The 19,232-nt window shown below is 42.2% G+C and overlaps 1 protein-coding gene and 1 long non-coding RNA gene across 5 annotated transcripts in view; both read left to right on the top strand.

Moving 5' to 3' along the window:
* Nucleotides 1-4,125, top strand: part of LOC118316569 — a 32,960-nt gene extending 28,835 nt beyond the window's left edge. The window contains exon 3 of the long non-coding RNA XR_004795222.2: nt 3,873-4,125. This is a non-coding gene — a long non-coding RNA (uncharacterized LOC118316569). The remainder of the gene's footprint in view (nt 1-3,872) is intronic.
* A 3,180-nt stretch (nt 4,126-7,305) lies between these two features.
* The window catches only part of mtor (mechanistic target of rapamycin kinase), an 83,906-nt gene continuing 71,979 nt past the window's right edge, over nt 7,306-19,232 (top strand). For 2 of the 4 annotated variants that reach the window (XM_035644862.2, XM_035644864.2), the window contains exons 1-19: nt 7,306-7,467; nt 7,897-8,033; nt 8,273-8,381; nt 8,556-8,788; nt 10,129-10,329; nt 10,455-10,589; nt 10,674-10,949; nt 11,848-11,956; nt 12,239-12,422; nt 12,732-12,860; nt 13,110-13,354; nt 13,960-14,169; nt 14,542-14,747; nt 15,358-15,480; nt 15,714-15,797; nt 16,052-16,180; nt 16,648-16,740; nt 17,292-17,426; nt 18,537-18,666. In XM_035644862.2, coding sequence (XP_035500755.1) covers nt 7,905-8,033; nt 8,273-8,381; nt 8,556-8,788; nt 10,129-10,329; nt 10,455-10,589; nt 10,674-10,949; nt 11,848-11,956; nt 12,239-12,422; nt 12,732-12,860; nt 13,110-13,354; nt 13,960-14,169; nt 14,542-14,747; nt 15,358-15,480; nt 15,714-15,797; nt 16,052-16,180; nt 16,648-16,740; nt 17,292-17,426; nt 18,537-18,666 — 2,860 coding nt within the window. In that variant the 5' untranslated portion in view covers nt 7,306-7,467; nt 7,897-7,904. The remainder of the gene's footprint in view (nt 7,468-7,896; nt 8,034-8,272; nt 8,382-8,555; nt 8,789-10,128; nt 10,330-10,454; nt 10,590-10,673; nt 10,950-11,847; nt 11,957-12,238; nt 12,423-12,731; nt 12,861-13,109; nt 13,355-13,959; nt 14,170-14,541; nt 14,748-15,357; nt 15,481-15,713; nt 15,798-16,051; nt 16,181-16,647; nt 16,741-17,291; nt 17,427-18,536; nt 18,667-19,232) is intronic. The other 2 variants (XM_035644865.2, XM_047330924.1) reach the window with 1 other exon arrangement.

Genomic DNA, 19,232 nt, shown 5'->3' on the forward strand with positions numbered 1-19,232 from the left:
ATGAGTAATGCCTGTGTGGAAACACGTTGAAGCACCAATGTTAATTGTTATTCTCCGTGATAAAAGACTTTTTGATGTAAAGGAACTCAGTGTCAGAGGGGATTCTCATTTCCACATGCTGGCCCTATGTTTCCCCTGCACTTTGATTCATAGATTAGCAATAGGCTTTGATCTATATGTCTCACCAAGGGATGGAAAATTGATCAATATGTTGACTGTCTCTCTCTCTCTCTGTCTGTCTGCCGTTGCTCTTCCTAGTCAGGCAGCTGAGCAGTGTGCCAGGAGACGGCTCTAGCGATGTTCCAACAAAGTGCAGCATCATCAAGTCTTCCCCCTCTGCAGACTTTGTTCGACCCAACATGGCTGTCCAGCTGCATTAGTTAATTGCACATTCCGTTGTCTCTGTGCCACTTTCCACTTTATTTTTTTACTATGCTGATTCAATCCCGCAACATCGCCTACTCACTGCCAGTATTGAGTTTGGGGCCTATATGTGTCCATCAAAAGAATATCCAAGGTTACTGGTCAAGTAATTATGAATCTTACATGTTAACAAATCAGTTATTGCAGCCTCCTCTGTCAGACACTGTGCATGGACCACCTGGCAACTCACTGTGGCATCACCCATTGGTTTGTGAACTGCCTTTTTTAAGCCAGGTGTTTAGCATTTTGGCCAGGGCCATCTTGGTTTTTTGAAACCAGAAGTAATCATATTGAGAATTCTGCAAGTACACCTACCGCTGCGAGCAGCAGCCATTGGACGGTAAAAGATGTCAATCACACGATATCCACTTACCCATTGCATTCCATGCTAAATGTGACCATCATTTACTAAATGAACATCATAAATCAAGTGAGAAGTGTTGCATTGGCAGCACTTTCCGGACCTGGACTCTACGTCCAATTTTTTATATACAGTCTATGGCATGGATTACATCTGGTGCCACTTTTGCTCGATTATCATTGCACTACAATTGCTCTCTCTGAAAAGGATGCATCCTGTTCTGGTTGGGGTTTTTGTTGGATTCACAAAATGTCTGAAGAATGGTAGGAAAGGTATATTCCAAGATGGTTCCCAAACTGTTTGTGTAGCCGTACTGTTCAACTAGTTGGGCTAGTATCTCCCGAACTACAGCAAATTCAATATTCCATTTAAACTGAAATAAACAGTTTAAATGGACAGAGACATGGAGAAGATATGTGACTTTCAGGTGCAGCTAGAGTGGGAGACTGTATCCAAGCCAACATGGAAAGCCTAAGGCCTACCTTCATTTGAAATTCAGACTAGGTATGGTAAGGGATGAGAGTTGCCCCCAGCATAAAGAACCAGATGTTACCTCATGAATCCTTATCCAAGAATCTGTGACTCATTGCAAATCCTTCCTTCTGCTTAACAAAAGTATCTGAGAACATGTGAAGGACTGAAATGGGGAAGAAGCAAGAACATGGACTGATGATGGGGGTGTTAAATCATAAAGTGACAAGGGGTAAGAAAGATGGAGTTGGGAAGGATTTAGCAGATGGATGGAGGGTAGATGACTAAGGTGGGTGCAGCAGTAAGTGCAGGAGTTAGCTCCCTCTTTCAATCTCCCCACTCTCCTCCTTCAGTGTAGATGGAATGACAGGCTCCATCATAGGGGGAATATTTCAAAAGCACGGCTGAGTGAAGAGACGAAGCAGGAAATAAACAGGAGTGACGGCAGAGAAATCAAAGCCACGGTCTGATGAAAGTGCACCCAACAGCATGTCTGTCACTTACACACATACACACGAACTCTCCAGTAAAAGCACAGGTCTAAATGAAAGGCGAGTGTTGCCGATTGAGCGAGTCAGTGTCTCATCAGTGAAATATGTCCGACTTGGCCAGGCTTGAGAAATGGAGAAAGGGCCCCTCAGGTGTTGCCCCCCCCTCCTCTGTGTCAAAATGATTCAAGTCCTTCGTCATTGACTAAGAGAAGTAGCTGCTCTGAACATTTAAATACAGTGCATATTTGGCTTGAAAAGGACCAGTTAAGTTCAGCAGCAGTTTAAGCTTTTGAAATGAATGGCTCTTGGTCAGACTGCTTTTTGGGATGCTTTGAGGATACAGTGCAAAAACAGCTAATGAATATATTTTTGCAGGTATGATGATCACATTGATTTTTTTGGGGGGGCCTGTAAGTAGACTACATCAGCAAAGGATTTCTCCCTGCTTGTCAGACAGCTGGGAATGAAGTAGACTCTGATGAATCCAATGAACTAAAAACTCCAATTGCAGTTCATTAAATGTGATCCGCACAGGGGATCTGATGCTGTGTTGGATGATGGTTTTGATTAGGTGACTGAGGACATTGTGGTGATATTGGTGGGCAGTGAAAAAAGCACTTTGAGGTGCTTCTGAACACATCCTACACAACCTCTGAGGATGAGGCTGACTCAGAAGACTCAGGGGAAACCACACCCACATCCCCAGAGCATGTTCAGGTCAAGAAGCTCCTTTGCAAAAAGGTAATGGGTGTGGACTAGATAAGCCCCGAGATGCTGAAGGCTCTGCACATTGTTAGGCTGTTGGCTCGTGCGCTTCTTCAATGTTACGTGGAGGTCTGGGACAGTACCTGGGGTGTAGTCCTATCTCGGAAATCTTGTCCACGAATGAGGGTAAGATGGAGTGGGATATGGACAGGCAGATTGGTGCGGCATCAGCAGTAATGTGGCCATTGTAACGGACTGTTATGGTGAAGACAGAGTTGAGCTGCAAGGCAAAGCTTTTAATTTAACAGTCAGTCCATGTTTTGACCCTCACCTATGGTCATGAGTATGACAAGAATGAGGTCGCGAAAACAAGTGATTTTTCTTCATAGGGTAGCTGGGCTCAGCCTTAGAGACAGGGTGAGCGGTTTGGACATCCGGAGATCTCGGAGTAGAGCCAGTTGAGATGGTTTGGGCTTCTTCTCATGATGCCCCCTGGGCGTTGTCCAATGGAGGCTGTACGGGCAATCATAATACGAACCCGGGGTACAGCTCATAATCCCCCAGAGGGAGCACAGCGTTGGTAGGGAAATGGATGTATGGAACACACTGCTTAACCTCACTGCAACCCGACCTCATATATGCAGAAAGAAATTGATAGATGGATGGATAGGTGGCTGAATAGCTTGAAAGATTATCATTATCCAGGTCTTCCAAACAGAACAATATAAACTTGTCAGGGTCAACAACAACAACAGACAAAAGGCAGTGACACAAGTTGAACCACTTATCAAACTAGTTTTCATCATAGCCTTCATCTTTAACTGTCTTGAAATTAAACTACCCCCCTCTTGCATGGGAGCATCACTCATGGTCCCTCGACCCTGAGCTGAGAACCACTGGCATACCAGGGTCATTAAAAGAGCGAGTGAACCATTTGTTTTGTCAGAGAGAAAAAATCAATCACACCATGACCTGAAATGTTAAAGACGATGGTAATTATGATTCATTTTTTAATGATGAAAACACATTTGACATTTAAGGTCCAATTCCCTACAACTGAAAAACAAGAGGGTACAAGTCTAATTGGTGTGTTGCACAGTGGTAAATGTCACCAATCAGACATTAAACTGCAGGACAATAAGTCAGAAATGTTCCTCTCTGTAGTCAAAGCAGATAGTTTACATGGACTATGTCTCCCCCTTGAGCCTGAGGCTGAAATGCATTCTGTGGAAAAAAATTCAGTCACACATGTAGTGTATGTATGTATCTGCATATTTCATGTATTCAGTCACCATCATTTTCATTTTATTTCAGTCTTATGTAGAAACACATGCTGTGCAATTTACTAAGCTATGTACACTTCATGTAACACTTGAACCAGTTGGTTTTGACATGGTTCTCTTGTCATCTCTCGCCCAAAGACACAGCGGCATGCGGATTGGAGGAGTCGGGGATCAAACCATCGACCTTCTGGATAATACAAAATCCTCTCTAACTCCTGAGGCACAGCCGCCCATTGTCTTCCTACAACTGTTACACACTGAACAGCCATTTTATTGAGTTTAGTCCCACAACCAACAACAGTAATAGCTTCTCAAGAAGTTTGTAATGGGAATGCAGCTCCCTAGAAGAAAGGGCAAGAAGGAAAAAACACCAGGGTCCTTTCTATTTTTTTTTTTTAATATTCCAGTGATAACCCTGATAATAAGCGTCCAGAATCTGGAAATCATTTTGCACTACCAAAAACAATGAAAGTTTGTTTCCCCATCTGAACGGCACTCAATGCATATAGGAGAAAAGCAGAAGAGACATTTAAAAAATGTCTCTGTTTAAAATTATCTAATTATTCTTTTGACATTTGTTGTTTTTCGTCTTGTAATTAATTTTATCGATGAGAAATAAACTGTATACATTTATTTATCATGCATATGAGAGTAAAGCCTATGACTTGACTGTTAATTATGTCCACTGTGCCTCGGATAAAGTGAATATGAATATGAAACTTGTATTTTAAGAAACATTGTGTGGTTCCTGTAGTAGCATTGATACATCATCCTGCTAGCGGGCCCTGGGTTAAAGATAAGATGCTGGGCCCCAGTTAACCCCCTGAACCTTTTTTGTGGAACTAGTCCAGTAGTCTTATGATTATGATGAATTTTAGATAACCTAACGGGTTTTTTTGGAGATATACAATGTTAAAAGTAAAAACTGAAATTAGGAAGTTATTAAAAACAGATGCTTATATATTTTAAGACAGGGCCTCAAGATAAAGTAGACTAAAGATTAAATTAACAGAGACCAGTCACCACCACGGGACAAGCCTCAGGCCTTTAGGGCCCCTGGAGTTTTGGTGCAGTTGCCCAATTTACATTGTGGATTATCCAGCCTTTATTATTTACCATTTTCACAGCTGACATTTTTTACCTCATTTATAGATATAATTGCAGGAAAAGTGATTGTGGCTCCATTGTATTTAAATGCCATTTCATTATTAATGTTATCAAAAACACCTACATGTCCTCAGCATTTAGGGCTAGGACTGTTGTGAAGAGACAAATGTTTCATTTCTCGTACTGTACACAGTACATTGTTGAACACTGAACAGCACTATTTTGAACAAATAACTAATATAAAGTACATGATGTTGTGTGTTGAGTGATGGGACAAACACAACTCAATATATCTACAGACTGTAGACTGTTACCTTAAGCCTTGGACTGTTGTAATGGATTTCATTATGAACCAGGGCACAGCGATGTGGCACCATCCTCCCACTAGCTGCTACTGTGAAGGTGCTTTGGGCTTGTCTTTGACTTGGACCAGCAGATATAGTGGAAGGTGTAGAATTGTTCATTGTACCTGCAACTGTAACGAAAAAAGTTGCACATTTTTGATAGGATGATATTATGTAGATGGATTTGCAGAAGACTATACAAGAACGATGACGCTATATAAATCGAGCAACACCACGACATCAGTTAACATCAAGGAGATATAAATCATGACGCCCAAAAGAGACGAGCACCAGTAACAAAGTGTTTTCCAAACACCTGAAATGCTCGACTTAAAGTACAGGAAAAAAAAGATTTTTCGCACAATTGCAACAAATTGACTGACTGAAATAAAACGCTGGGATTACTCAACCAATCTGACACCTTCAGCGCTGGAAGCCCAACCCCAAAGGTTCCTGTGCTTTTCCGACGGACTAACCCCCCAGGAACTTCATTTAGACACTGTTCTACATTTTGGAAAAGCTTGGCGTTTCCGCAAAGGTTCCCAGTTCCTGGGGAAAGTTCCTGCGATGGAAACACAGCTATATTCTAGAAAAAGATGGGACCTAAGAAGACCATCCAAATGGTGGACATGTCTGACTTGATCACTATTGACCAAAGAGCTCAGAGAGGTCACAGCAAACATAAACACGGATGTAAAGAAACTTTTCATAAGGAAGTCATTCAGGTAAACTGCACACTAAATGAGCTGTAGAGTGATTGTCTGCTTACACTCAGGAGTGGACTTAAATCCACGCCGATTTGTGGCTTTAAATATAACATAACATGCAGAGATTGTAGACTGTTTAGACGCCTGTCTCTTTACTGATTGACACCAGTACTAATAGTAATAGTTTTATATGGTGCTATTATTATTTTCCCCGTGATTGGAGACACTGGCTCAACACATACATACTCGCTCACCCCATGAGAAAATCCCTCACAAACCTGGTGCCAAAAAGTGATCGTCTGCCAGACACTGATTTTATGTGGATCAAACTCTCATAACGGGCACATGTACACAACTTTATGTCCGCATAAATATCAAAGATATGTCTTTGTGAAACTTTAACGTTTCTTGTAAGCGAAATAATCACAATTGTGGTTATGTGTTGTGTTTGCCATTAGTAGCGTAATCAGGCATGGTTTGCTCACAGGCAACACGATCCTTACCTGTTTGTATGCATTTGTATGTATACTGTAATTTAAATGATGATATATGGTAAGGGGGTTATTAGATTAGATTAGATTAGATTCAACTTTATTGTCATTTGGCAGAGTACAAGTACAGAACCAAAGAAATGCAGTTGACATCCAACCAGAAGTGCAAAAGATGCATTAAATACCAAAGTGCAGGGTTACAGTGACAGATAAGCAGTATGGAGGGGTTTGTACAGAGTATAAATAGACATTCTATATAAATAATATACATGTAATATATATATATGTATATATTGCACAGGGCATATAGAGGGTTATGTACAGAGAGTAAAAATATACATTCTATATAAATAATATATATATACAAGAAATATATATATATGAGTATATTGCACAGGTTTTTGGACATATTACAGTGAAGCTAAACAAGTAAACAGTGCAGAAGTAAAAAGTAACAGGTAATAAGTAAACAGCGACAGTGCAGATTCTATACAGGAGGTGGGGGATAAAAGAAAATTATTGCAATTATCCATCCAAGTGCATAATTCCACCTGCTCTGTCCAAGATTATAACCCATGCAGTTTATTTTACCTGTCGAATGACCTTCAAATGGGCCACAGTACTATAGTACCTGCCAAAAAAGGACGGAAATCAGTTGCTGGCGGACGACCACTTTTTGGCACCACGCCGGCAGGAGATGGCAGTAGTCCTAGTTAGTCGATGCTGATGGCCGGTGGTCGCGAACGGTTTGAGGACACCAAACCAACTCTGGTTGTAAAGCCGACCCGCCCTACTCCACCTCTGATTGGGTGCGCTTCCGGCACGAAGACTGGTGATTGGTTAGAGTTAGGGAAGTGTGTAATAGTAAGCCAATCGGAGGCAGGATAGGGGCGGGTCTTCTTCCACCTTGGGGTGGGGGAAAGAAAGCAGAACGCCTGCTAGCTTTTCTGGAGTCGGTCCAACTCAACAGGGAGATATCCTCGCTAGCAAACCTTGCCCCGTCCCGACCGGGTGGACGTAAAATGAGCGAGATCCTGCGAGCGCCGGACAACAATTGAGTGGCTGGTAATATTGCTATAAGCACGTAAGTGGTCCGAAGCGACTTTCCTGTCTTGCTAATGGTTTGATGGGTAGCTTGACGTTAGCTCCAGCTAACGTTAGCTAAACACAACCAGCATGATGCCTTCAGGGGGGTTAGTTTGACCCGAACCACGCGGGCATTGTCCCGGTGTGCGGACCACGCTATCTTTATAGTTTCGTTCAAGGTCTCTGTTTAGTATGTTGCTAACCCGAACGGGTGACAATCTGTCTGAATACCGTTAGCTAACCAGGCACGTTAGCCGGCTAAGCTAACAACAACAACAACATTAACTTGGTGTCACCTTCTCAGGACGTATATTCTCTCTCTCTGAGTATTGTATTTACACTTGCACTTCTTTCATTCGTTGCCTTTGTTAGCACATAGTAGAAAGCCAACCGTGTGTCTCACCTACATGTGTGTGTCTCCTTGAAGGTGGGGCCATGGTGATCATGTCAGGCACAGCCACTGTGCTGCAGCAGTTTGTCAGCGGGCTGAAGAGTCGAAACGAAGACACCAGGGCAAAGTCTGCCAAAGATCTGCAGCACTATGTGACCACGGAGCTCAGAGAGGTAACGGCAGACATGAACATGGATGTTACGGAAACCTTTTCACGAGGATGTCCTTCGAACACACTGTACGCTTACACTCAGGAGTGGACTTGAATCCAGACTGATATGTGGCTGTAAATGTAACATAACATTACATACAGAGATTATCGACTGTTTAGATACCTGCTTTTTTTTTTTTTTTTTTACCTTAATGTCCTACCTTCTGGTTTTTGAGATAGTTTTTTTGATGTCTCCCACAGTTGAGCCAAGATGAAGCCACTACATTCTATGATGAGTTAAACCACCACATTTTTGAACTGGTATCCAGTTCTGATGTGAATGAGAGAAAAGGAGGCATTCTAGCCATTGGTGAGTAAACAAGGACATTCCAAGCTTTGTATTTTTCTTTTAGTTGATTTGATTAAACTGAATAAATTAACTTGACACAACTTGTTTCTTCCTTTGCGTATATCACAGCAAATGGCACAGCAGTACACAAAATGCATATCTAAAACAGCTTATAACTGACCTCATTTGTTCCAGTGAGTCTGATTGGAGTCGAGGGAGGCAATGCCACCAGGATCAGCCGCTTTGCCAACTACCTGCGCAACCTGCTCCCCTCCAGTGACCCTGTGGTGATGGAGATGGCCTCTAAAGCCATGGGCCACCTGTCCATGGCAGGGGACACCTTTACTGCTGAATATGTGGAGTTCGAGGTGAAAAGGGCCCTGGAGTGGTTGGGAGCAGACAGGAATGAAGGCAGACGCCACGCTGCAGTAAGTGACTTGCAAGCGAACGTTTGTTGTTGAAATAACACGACTTCTTGGTTGTGTGTGTGTGTGTGCTGGAGATGAGGGCAGATGATAGGTTGACTCTGGCTTGTTCCTTTTGCATGGTTGTATTTTTATTTCTTGCTCTCGAAAGCTGCAGTAGGTTTATTGGTGATTAGTGTAGGAGGCTATTTTTTGAGGTATTAAGGCACAATTACTAATGGGTACATCTGTATTATGGTCCCCAAATAATTTTTGTAGTACATATTTTCTTTCTAGAAAGAACATAAATTTGCTTAGTTGTTTTTTCCCCCCAGACTTAAGATTACAAAAAGTTTCTGGGAAACACTTGGACACTTCATATTCAAGTAGACAAATATATTTTTCACAAACTTAAGAATGCTTTTTATTAACCTTAACATTGTGTCTCTGTGTTCTTATATTGCCAGTATCTGTAATGAGCCAATACAACAGCAAATGCACGGTTTCTTGGTTAGTTGGGCTGTGATACTGTTGTTCTTTTTTTGCAGTCTTATTGTGTGAATCAGAAGTTTATTTTTAATACAATCATACACTGCATGTTAAATTTATAATCTTAATTTTGGAGTGTCATTGGCATTTGAGTTATTTATATGCAGACTCATTAAACGGGCAGGAATAATCGATTCTAAAGCAATACACGTTTGCAAATATTTCCTCTCGGCCTGCTAGTTGTCGGTTCGTTGTGTGCCCTGGAAAAAAATCTGTGTTTTCGGCTCAGCCCTGGCTCCGTAAATTGAAAACAAAGAAATGGTGCAGACCGCACCTCACAACACTGCAAGTGCATTTCGTAAACATCACAGATCAACACCTTTAGACACGTGCTGGCGGGTGGCGCTGCAACTCCGCGGTTTTGGACTAGTGGTCAGTCTCCCATACCCGAGGTCTCAGGTTCGCGGCCCCGGCCAGAGCAGTAAAAAGGTGGTATGTAATTTGCCACTACTTAGTGATATGTGGTTTATCACATTTCTACCCACTATGTTGAAATTAAATGTAGAAGTCCACAGCCCACATTATAGTTGTAGAATCCACACAGAGAAAGTCAGAAATTATACATCTAGTTAGAAACAATTTTTGGAAAGAAACTGGAGTTTAAGATGAGGTTTAGTCAGCTGAACCAGGAGAGATGATGGTTGCCAGGTTTGGTAAGATGTCATAGTTTGTTACTGGTTGAACTTAATAACCCTGTAACGATATTAGTTTCTCAAAATGATATGTAAACTTGCTGTTTATTTACACTGTGATGAAGTCAACTTTTGACAGACAATTAATGACTTCTAATGGAATGTTTTTTCTGTCTATTCCAGGTGTTGGTGTTGAGGGAGCTGGCTGTGAGCGCACCCACGTTCTTCTTCCAGCAAGTGCAGCCCTTCTTTGATAACATTTTTTACGCTGTATGGGATCCCAAGCAGGCCATCCGAGAAGGGGCTGTAGCTGCCCTGCGAGCCTGTCTCATCCTCACCACACAGAGGGAGACCAAGGAAATGCAGAAACCACAGTGGTACAAGGTAGGACATTCAGCTGTATACTGGCAAATCGCATGTGTTTTGTTTTTGAAGGAGTTTTCAGTATGCCAAGGGGAACCCCAGGTCCTTGTAATAGGCAGCATGAGCGTTTGTCTTTTCTGTCACAGCAAACCTTTGAGGAGGCAGAAAAAGGCTTCGATGAGACTTTGGCCAAAGAGAAAGGAATGAATCGTGACGACAGAGTCCACGGTGCCCTTCTGATCCTGAATGAGTTGGTTCGCATTAGCAGCATGGAAGGAGAGGTGAGTTCCGACTTCACGCTGGACACATTCTCATATCCAAAGGCAAAACGTTCCTCTAATGCCCATGTCGTCTCTCTGTGACAGCGAATGCGTGAGGAGATGGAGGAGATCACACAGCAGCAGCTGGTCCACGATAAGTACTGCAAGGAGCTGATGGGATTTGGAACCAAGCCCCGCCACATCACACCCTTCACTAGCTTCCAGTCGGTGCAGCCACAGCAGTCAAACGCCCTCCTGGGCTTGTTGGGCTACAGCACGCCTCAGGGCTTCCTCACCTTCGGAGCCGCACCGGCACCCGCTAAGAACTCTCTGGTGGAGAGCCGATACTGCCGTGAGCTGATGGAGGACCGATTCGATCAGGTAAATGGTGGAGGGAGTTGAGGAGGTCAGGGTTGATTATTGTGGCTGCTCAATGAACATGCACACCGGACACTCTCGTGGTCACCCATATGTCAGGTACACAGAGAGCTAGGGCAGGTGTGAGGTCTGCCCGACTGCTGTGATGGGTGTCCCCGGAATGTACACAGCTCTGTCTCTGTCTTTCTCTCTTAAGCTGCTTTCAGACATTCACTGAAGTGTGGACATTTTCCTGAACTTTTCTGGAGGCGCTGTGTGAGAGAAAGCAATTGTTGTTCAGGACTTTTTCTTGCCAGCCCCCAGTAAAATTTCTGGAAAATATCTGTGAGCCCATTTAAGAATACAGCAGGAAAAAATGTCCCTCGCCTCAGTGTTCATGAAATCTTCCTGCTGTTTTGAACGCATCCGACTCCTGCTATGTCTGTCATATGTACAACAAGCTCTGGAAAATGTCCGGACCCAATTTTCCTGTCAGAAAACAGATTTATATCCATATATGTACATGATTTCCTCAAGGTGTTTCATTCACCAGTTGAAATCATTTCTATGATCTTGATACTTGTCCATATACCTCAACATTTTAAATTGAACATTTTAAATCGATAAATATAAATATAAATAAGACACTGCATGTTTTTTTGTTTTTTTGAAACTTTTTTTATACATTTTTATTAGAATTGTATAATGAACATGAACATGAATAAGCACAGACAGGTCCAAGGGGTGCATTTGATCAACCCATTTGTTATACACTGCATGGGTTTTCCCTGTTTGTAATGTAATGTTTTTTATCACCCGCAACACTGCAATGGGTGTCACTATGTGAACAACACACTGCTGGTGCTATTTTGAGCAATGGACGAATCCTCAACACAAACTCTTTATTATGTTCTCTGTCCAGGTGTGTCGGTGGGTGCTGAAATACAAGGCCAGTAAAAACCCTCTGATCCAGATGACCATTCTCAACCTGCTTCCACGCCTGGCTGCTTTCCAGCCTCACACCTTCACAGGTGGGACTAATACACGTTTGAATGTCCTCCAAGATCCAGTTGAATCCATCTCTGATACAGTAACAGGCAGCCTTGCAATTTATGTACTGCTTATGGGCAAGAAATCAAAAGAGTTCACGACCATTTGTTTTTGGGGTCTCCTCTGTGCTGATATCAATGGGCTTTGATGTAATAAGTTGCTTGTAATTCCCCCTAGTCGGCCGACATGTGTGTTGCAGACGATGCAGAGCCCTACATCTGAGTTGAATGATTTGCATTGTGCTTTTTCCATTCATTGTGCAGACCAGTATCTGTCAGACACCATGGGCTACCTGCTGGGCTGCTTGAAGAAGGAGAAGGAGAGGACGGCTGCTTTCCAGGCCCTGGGGCTGCTGGTAGTTGCCGTCAGGGCAGAAATCCAGCCATACCTCTCGAAGATCCTTGAGATCATCAAGGCTGCCCTGCCACCGAAGGACTTTGCACACAAGTGAGTAACTACACACACTAATTATGTCAGAGTTTTGTAGTCTCTAGAAACTGTACATTATATTTCTTTATATTCAGATATTGATATGTGAACTAATTTTGGACACTACCCTTTGTATACTGCACTATTTTTGTTCACTTTTATTGTCACTCCACTCTCTAATAATGTTTTCTGCTTCACATGTTTGATAAATCATTGTAGTTTTGGTTAGATTTAAGTTGGATGAGACCCTCCCTATCTATCCTATATTTTTGATAGTATTTGCTCTCTGGTGGTTGATGATGTTTTTTTTCCACTTTCCGTGTGTAGGAGGCAGAAGACCATGCAGGTGGACGCCACGGTGTTCACTTGTATCAGCATGCTTTCCAGAGCCATGGGTCCCAGCATCCAGCCAGACATCAAGGAGCTGCTGGAGCCCATGTTGGCCGTGGGCCTCAGGTAACACAGAACAGTACTGCCACAAGTTTTTTACCAATACCTGGATTGGATTTTTGGACTGGATTTATACATGTAGCAGGGTTTAAATCCAGAGTTTGAATTATATTTATTTCCCTAATTTAGCCTTTATTAAATGACTAAGTCCCATTGGTTTATGGCTTGTGACAATCACACAATGTCCTCATCTAAAGATAATATTGATGATGACATTTGTTTTTTTTGTGTGTCAAATTTTTCCTTTTAATCTAGTCCTGCACTGACGGCAGTGCTCTATGACCTGAGCCGGCAGATCCCCCAGCTGAAGAAGGACATTCAGGACGGTCTTCTGAAGATGCTCTCCCTGGTGTTGATGCACAAGCCGCTGCGGCACCCTGGCATGCCCAAAGGCCTCGCTCACCAGCTGTCCTCACCAAGCCTCACAAACATCCCTGAGGCAAGTGATGTCGGCAGCATCACGCTGGCTCTGCGCACTCTTGGAAGCTTCGAATTTGAGGGTAAGAACTTAGTCAAAGGGCACGACTTAAAAAAAAATTGAATGAAAAAGACTCCCAATTTTGCTCTTAATGCACCAAACTTATTTGACCTGTGAAGATTTTTTATTGTGGAATTACAGATTTAGAAAATCCAATAAATAACAGCTGGAGTTAATTTGTTAGACTGACTGCACACTGCACATTCAGTCCAGCTGGAAAGAAATGTTGTGTTTTGGGTTTTTTTAAATGACAGGCATAAACAATCAGGTACGAGATTGGTGCCACTGGATGTGAAGAAAAGACTTAAATGATGACGTTAACTGCAGGAATTGCTGGCGCAATTGTGTTAATTAGTGTGTTCAGCCATTCTCTGGACTGGACCCATAGGGTTTTGGACAACATACTGTACCACTGAGTCAGAAAACCTAATAGTTCTACGTTCTGGCAGTAAATTGTGCTCTTGTTATTTTTAAGTTATTCCCCTCATTATCACAAATACAGGATGATATTAGTCACTGTTAATTGCCCTAACTTGCCTTAAAAAACACAGCTATCTTAAAGTTGTTGCAATGCTAAACCTCACAGTTCATCCATAATTCTAACTTTTTCCCCCCCTCTTTCACCAGGACACTCTCTCACCCAGTTTGTGCGCCACTGTGCCGATCACTTTCTGAACAGCGAACACAAGGAGATCCGAATGGAGGCGGCTCGAACCTGCTCACGCCTTCTTACCCCCTCCATCCACATGATCAGCGGCCATGTTGTCAGCCAGACAGCCGTGCAGGTTGTCGCGGATGTGCTCAGCAAGCTGCTTGTTGTTGGAATCACTGACCCAGGTAACACGTGAAAGAATAACAACGCAGGAGAAATGGGGGCAGTAATACCATGTGTGTTTCTTGAAAAAATAAATAATAAAAAAAAAAAATATATATATATATATATATATATATATATATATATATATATATATATATATATATATATATATATATATATATATATATATATATATATATATATATATATATATATATATATATATATATATATATATATATATTATGGTTGCTGAAAATGAGAAGTCAATGTACCAAGAATCAGAATTTGATCATAAGACATTGCATTTTTGGCTTGGGCAAGCACATCTGTGAACAGCAGAAATGGCCCATGATGAGAGAATCTAAATCCTTTGTCCCATTTTCTGGCAGATCCTGATATTCGATACTGCGTGTTGGCATCCCTCGATGAGCGATTTGACACCCATCTCGCACAGGCGGAAAACTTGCAGGCGCTTTTTGTGGCGCTGAACGACGAGGTGTTCGAGATCAGAGAGTTGGCCATCTGCACAATTGGGCGCCTCAGCAGCATGAACCCTGCCTTTGTCATGCCCTTCCTACGCAAGATGCTCATCCAGGTGGGAAGAGGCACAACTATGAGTAATTTAATGATTTAACGTGTTTGAAGGAGCTTTGTGGATTTTGTTTCAACACAATAAGATTGTTGAACAGAAAACAATCTCCCCTACCTCTTTTTTGGCACTAAAGCTAGAGCTTTCAATCAAGGAAAAGTAGTGTGTGCCTTCCAAATTAGATTCAAGTGAGAAGATCAAATTATAAAAACAATCTGTCTAAGCGTTGGTGCTTAAATTTAAAGGGTTACCAGTCTGGTTATGGTATTCCTACAAATGTTAAATGAATATATTTAGACATTTCACCATCTTGCCCTTTTTTCAATACATATTTGCTGTGCTTGGGGGGAAAAAAGAAGCTTGTTTCCTGTTGTTTCAATTACATACCAATAGAGGGCAGAATAGGCCATCTTATTATGTCCAGCTTAAAAAGTGCAAGTATAAGATCAAGGTTTCTCTCTTTTTAAATGGTGTTAGGAGGTTGCACTGCAGAGACAGTTCCCATAACGCTATAATATTTAGTATGAATTAACCTCATCACGATTTATTCCAGATTGAGACGAGTGGATATGATTTGCTTTAACTAGGTTTTGAATTATGTCGCATTATGTCGCAGATCTTAACAGAGTTGGAGCACAGTGGTGTCGGCAGGAACAAAGAGCAGAGCGCTCGTATGCTTGGCCACCTGGTCTCCAATGCCCCCCGCCTCATACGGCCGTACATGGAGCCCATCCTCAAGGTACAACTCTGTTAGCTCTCCATTGTGAAGGTGTGCGAGTGTGTGGATGTGAATCCAGGCTGTTGCATGAAGGGAGCATATTAGTAAGAGCACTTTCCCTGAGCAAGTAAAAGTCCATTACAACCTAATTTCTTTGAGCTTTTCGAAGACATTTTTCTTTTCATTTTGAAACTCAAGGGTAACATTAGGGTTCAAAGGGTTTTCAAGTAATCATTTCCCCTTTACTTTTACAGGCTCTCATCCTCAAACTGAAAGACCCAGACCCCAACCCTGGAGTGGTTATTAGTGTCCTTGCCACCATTGGCGAGTTGGCTCAGGTAAGAATGGATATTTCAATTCCATTACGTTACATAAGGACACTATTTGCACACACATTTCACAGTATTTACAGCTGTTACTTATAGAAGTTGAATCAATCTGAGAACTGGTTATCCTGTGCACATTTTACCCTTTTTTTGTTGTTGAGTCATTTGCCATAGCAGTTTAAATGCAAACAATGTCATTGTTTGCCACTGAAAGAAGAGGTTTGAGTCTTACCCATGGATGTGTGTCTTGCTCCACCCTGTCCTAGGCGGTACATTGGTCCTCAAAGAGGATTAAGGAAAGCACAGGTACAGGCAGGCAGACCCTGCACTTCAGGCTGAGTGCAGGAGATTCTCAGGTAGCCCAAGTGTGGAGAGTCGGCTCAGTGCAGGAAAAGGTAGAGGCCCAGCTTTTTAAGGAACCACCAGAGGAAGACATTAGAAAAATTAAGAAAATACAAATGAAATGACAATAAATGTCATCTTGCCGGGGCTGTAATAAAACATGTATACAATGTAGAATTTGAAAATGTGTGATTTTGGTTACTGATAGTGTTAGTGTAAAAAAAAAAAAAAGGCAGAACCTCCTCCTTGCCCTGACAAATCTGACCCGGGGTCTCTGAGAAGAGAATGGACTGAAAGATAAACATACGGCTCCAATTTTCCACAACCAATAAAAAATAATTTGTAAAACTCTTTAAAAATATCAGCATTCTACACATTGAGGAGCTCATGGATTACTAGTCATTTCAATGGTAAACGGTGTACAAAGCAAATTCTTTTTAGAAGGTCTTATTGACAGAGAATTGGACAGATGATGACAAATCCACAGCTTTGATTGTTTTTCCCGTGTCTGTCCTGCCAGGTGAGTGGCCTGGAGATGAGGAAGTGGATGGATGAACTTTTTCCAATCATCATGGACATGCTGCAAGACTCTTCCTCATTGGCCAAACGACAGGTATGTGAAGAAAATGGATGTCTGCTTCATATGGTTCTAATTTTTGTTTCTTCCCCCATCTCATTTCTCCTCAGCACTTCTCTGGAATCTGCCAGATATTTATTTTGTGGATACAGTAAATGCACATTTACTTTAGTAAACATAACATGATATCATTTCTGGAAATGTTTAAAAAATTGTTGAAAAAGTCAGAGGACGTTGCGCTTCTGGTGTTTCCCCATTAAACAGTGTGTGCCAGGAGTTGAGAAAAGCAAAGATCATTTAAACATACTGCATTATTACCACTGCAGTTTGAAAATGGCTGATCGATTAGACACTAGCTAGTTTAGAAATGTTGGCAGGAGCAGGCAAACAGGATTAATGGTTGACATTTTTATTTATACCTATAATTACAGAATGAAATGAGCCATAAGGATATGACAAAATCAATTAGGGTTTACTTTGTTTATATAAGGGGCACATTTCATTGCCAGGATGAAAAGAAGCAATGCAAAGAAAAGTTAATTCCAAACATTGTGTCACGCTTCCTTGTCAATGACATCTCCCACCAGGTGGCGCTGTGGACACTGGGTCAGCAGGTGGCAAGTACAGGCTATGTGGTGGAGCCATACCGCAAGTACCCTTCCCTTCTGGAGGTGCTGCTCAACTTCCTCAAGACAGAGCAGAACCAAGGCATCAGGAGAGAGGTAAAGCACCGGGGGGGGGGGGGCCTCCACCTTCATTTCCCCTCACGGTTGTCTTCGTAGAAATGCGAAACCAACTCTGTCGGTCACAATGACTCGGTATGAGTCCAGAGACCAGACCTATCGACGTATACCCAAGATCGGTTTAGATGTATCGATTTTGATCAGAGAATTAGAATCACATAAACACACACACAGTTTGAGGCACATTTTTCCACAGTAATCTGTAGTGTTCAACTTTTCCTACATCTCGAGCTCTGATGTAAGTGATAATTGTCTTAATTTCTTCTCTCGCCTTTTGAATTACTTGAGGCTCGGAGTGTGACTTGTCACCGAGTATGGTGTGTGGCACATGGATATTGGCTCTGGCATCTCTCGCACTTTGTCTCCACTACGTAATGCATCTGAAACCCAGTTGGGCTAATTATCCAATGGCAGTTCTGTACCCAGTCTACGTTGACTATTTACTTGGTGCTATGGCTTCCAGTATTGCTTTTACATTTTGGATGTTCTATTGAAGAATATCCCACTATGAGATCATATCCAATATAAGGATCAAATACTCGTCACCTGGATGTCTGCATGATGGCTCCGCTTCCTGTTTCGTGAAATCAAACTGGATTTACAACACTTAATAAAGATTCCATTGGAGACTCAGGGTCACAGCAAAACATATCATAACTTCAAGAAAAGCTTCTCGAAGCACTCATGCGATATACTTCACATCGTTGTTGATGATGTTTTTATTTCATTATCATTATGCTCCAAATAATCCTACCTTTGCCAAAAAGTGGATAAATATGCTACTTCAGCAGAGATATAGAGCTGCAAGGAGACAATTGAAACCTGTTTTGAAAATGTATTTATAAATGGTGTGGCATAGCCTTTTTTAATACTATGAGCGCACAAATAATTATAAACATAGGGTAGTCACTAGATTGCTGACTGTGTGCATGTGTGTGTGTGCATGTGTGCGTGTGTGTGTGTGTGCGCGTGTGCGCGCGTGCGCGTGCGCGCGTGCGTGTGCGTGTGCGTGTGCGTGTGTGTGTGTGTGTGTGTGTGTGTGTGTGTGTGTGTGTGTGTGTGTGTGTGTGTGTGCTGTGTCCCAAACAGGCTATCCGTGTCCTGGGTCTCCTCGGAGCTCTGGACCCCTACAAACACAAGGTGAACATCGGGATGATCGACCAGTCACGCGACGCCTCCGCTGTCAGTCTCTCCGAGTCCAAGTCCAGTCAAGACTCAGGTAAGCCTTTGATCAGCATTACTAATCAGTTTTTAACAATTATTGCGGTGACTTTTCACCAGGAAGCAGTGTAGGGATTCTTAAACTTTGTAGTTGTGTTCCTCATATAGCTGCACCAGTATTCAATTCTGGAAAACTTGAAAGTTTCACTGTGGGTTTATCTGTTGGGGACCTTGTGGTTGTTGCTATAATTTTGTTTTTGTCTGTGAGCCAGATGAAAAGTAATGTAAAAAGGTTTGTATATAGAGGCCTTGGTGTTATTGTGGCCTTAGACTACTTATATTCACTGTAATGGAATTTCAGATGATTCTGCAGTCAGACAGATTTTAAGGGGCAAGTAAACCACAGGGCAGAGGTATTATTGTTTAATTTATATATTCATAGCAGTTCTAGTTTATTGTGTTTCCACTAAGGAATGGTGGATTTGCTGCCTTAGCCCCGTCCAGCCCTGACCATCTCCCTAAACCACCGCTGCATTAGCAAACAAATACACTCTGTATGAATACCAACAGTCAGGAAGTGGACAAATGTGTCAGTAGGGAGCCGAGACGTTAACACACTTCTTC

Source organism: Scophthalmus maximus, chromosome 3 (genome assembly GCF_022379125.1).
Source record: "Scophthalmus maximus strain ysfricsl-2021 chromosome 3, ASM2237912v1, whole genome shotgun sequence".
Lineage (NCBI taxonomy): Eukaryota > Metazoa > Chordata > Actinopteri > Pleuronectiformes > Scophthalmidae > Scophthalmus > Scophthalmus maximus.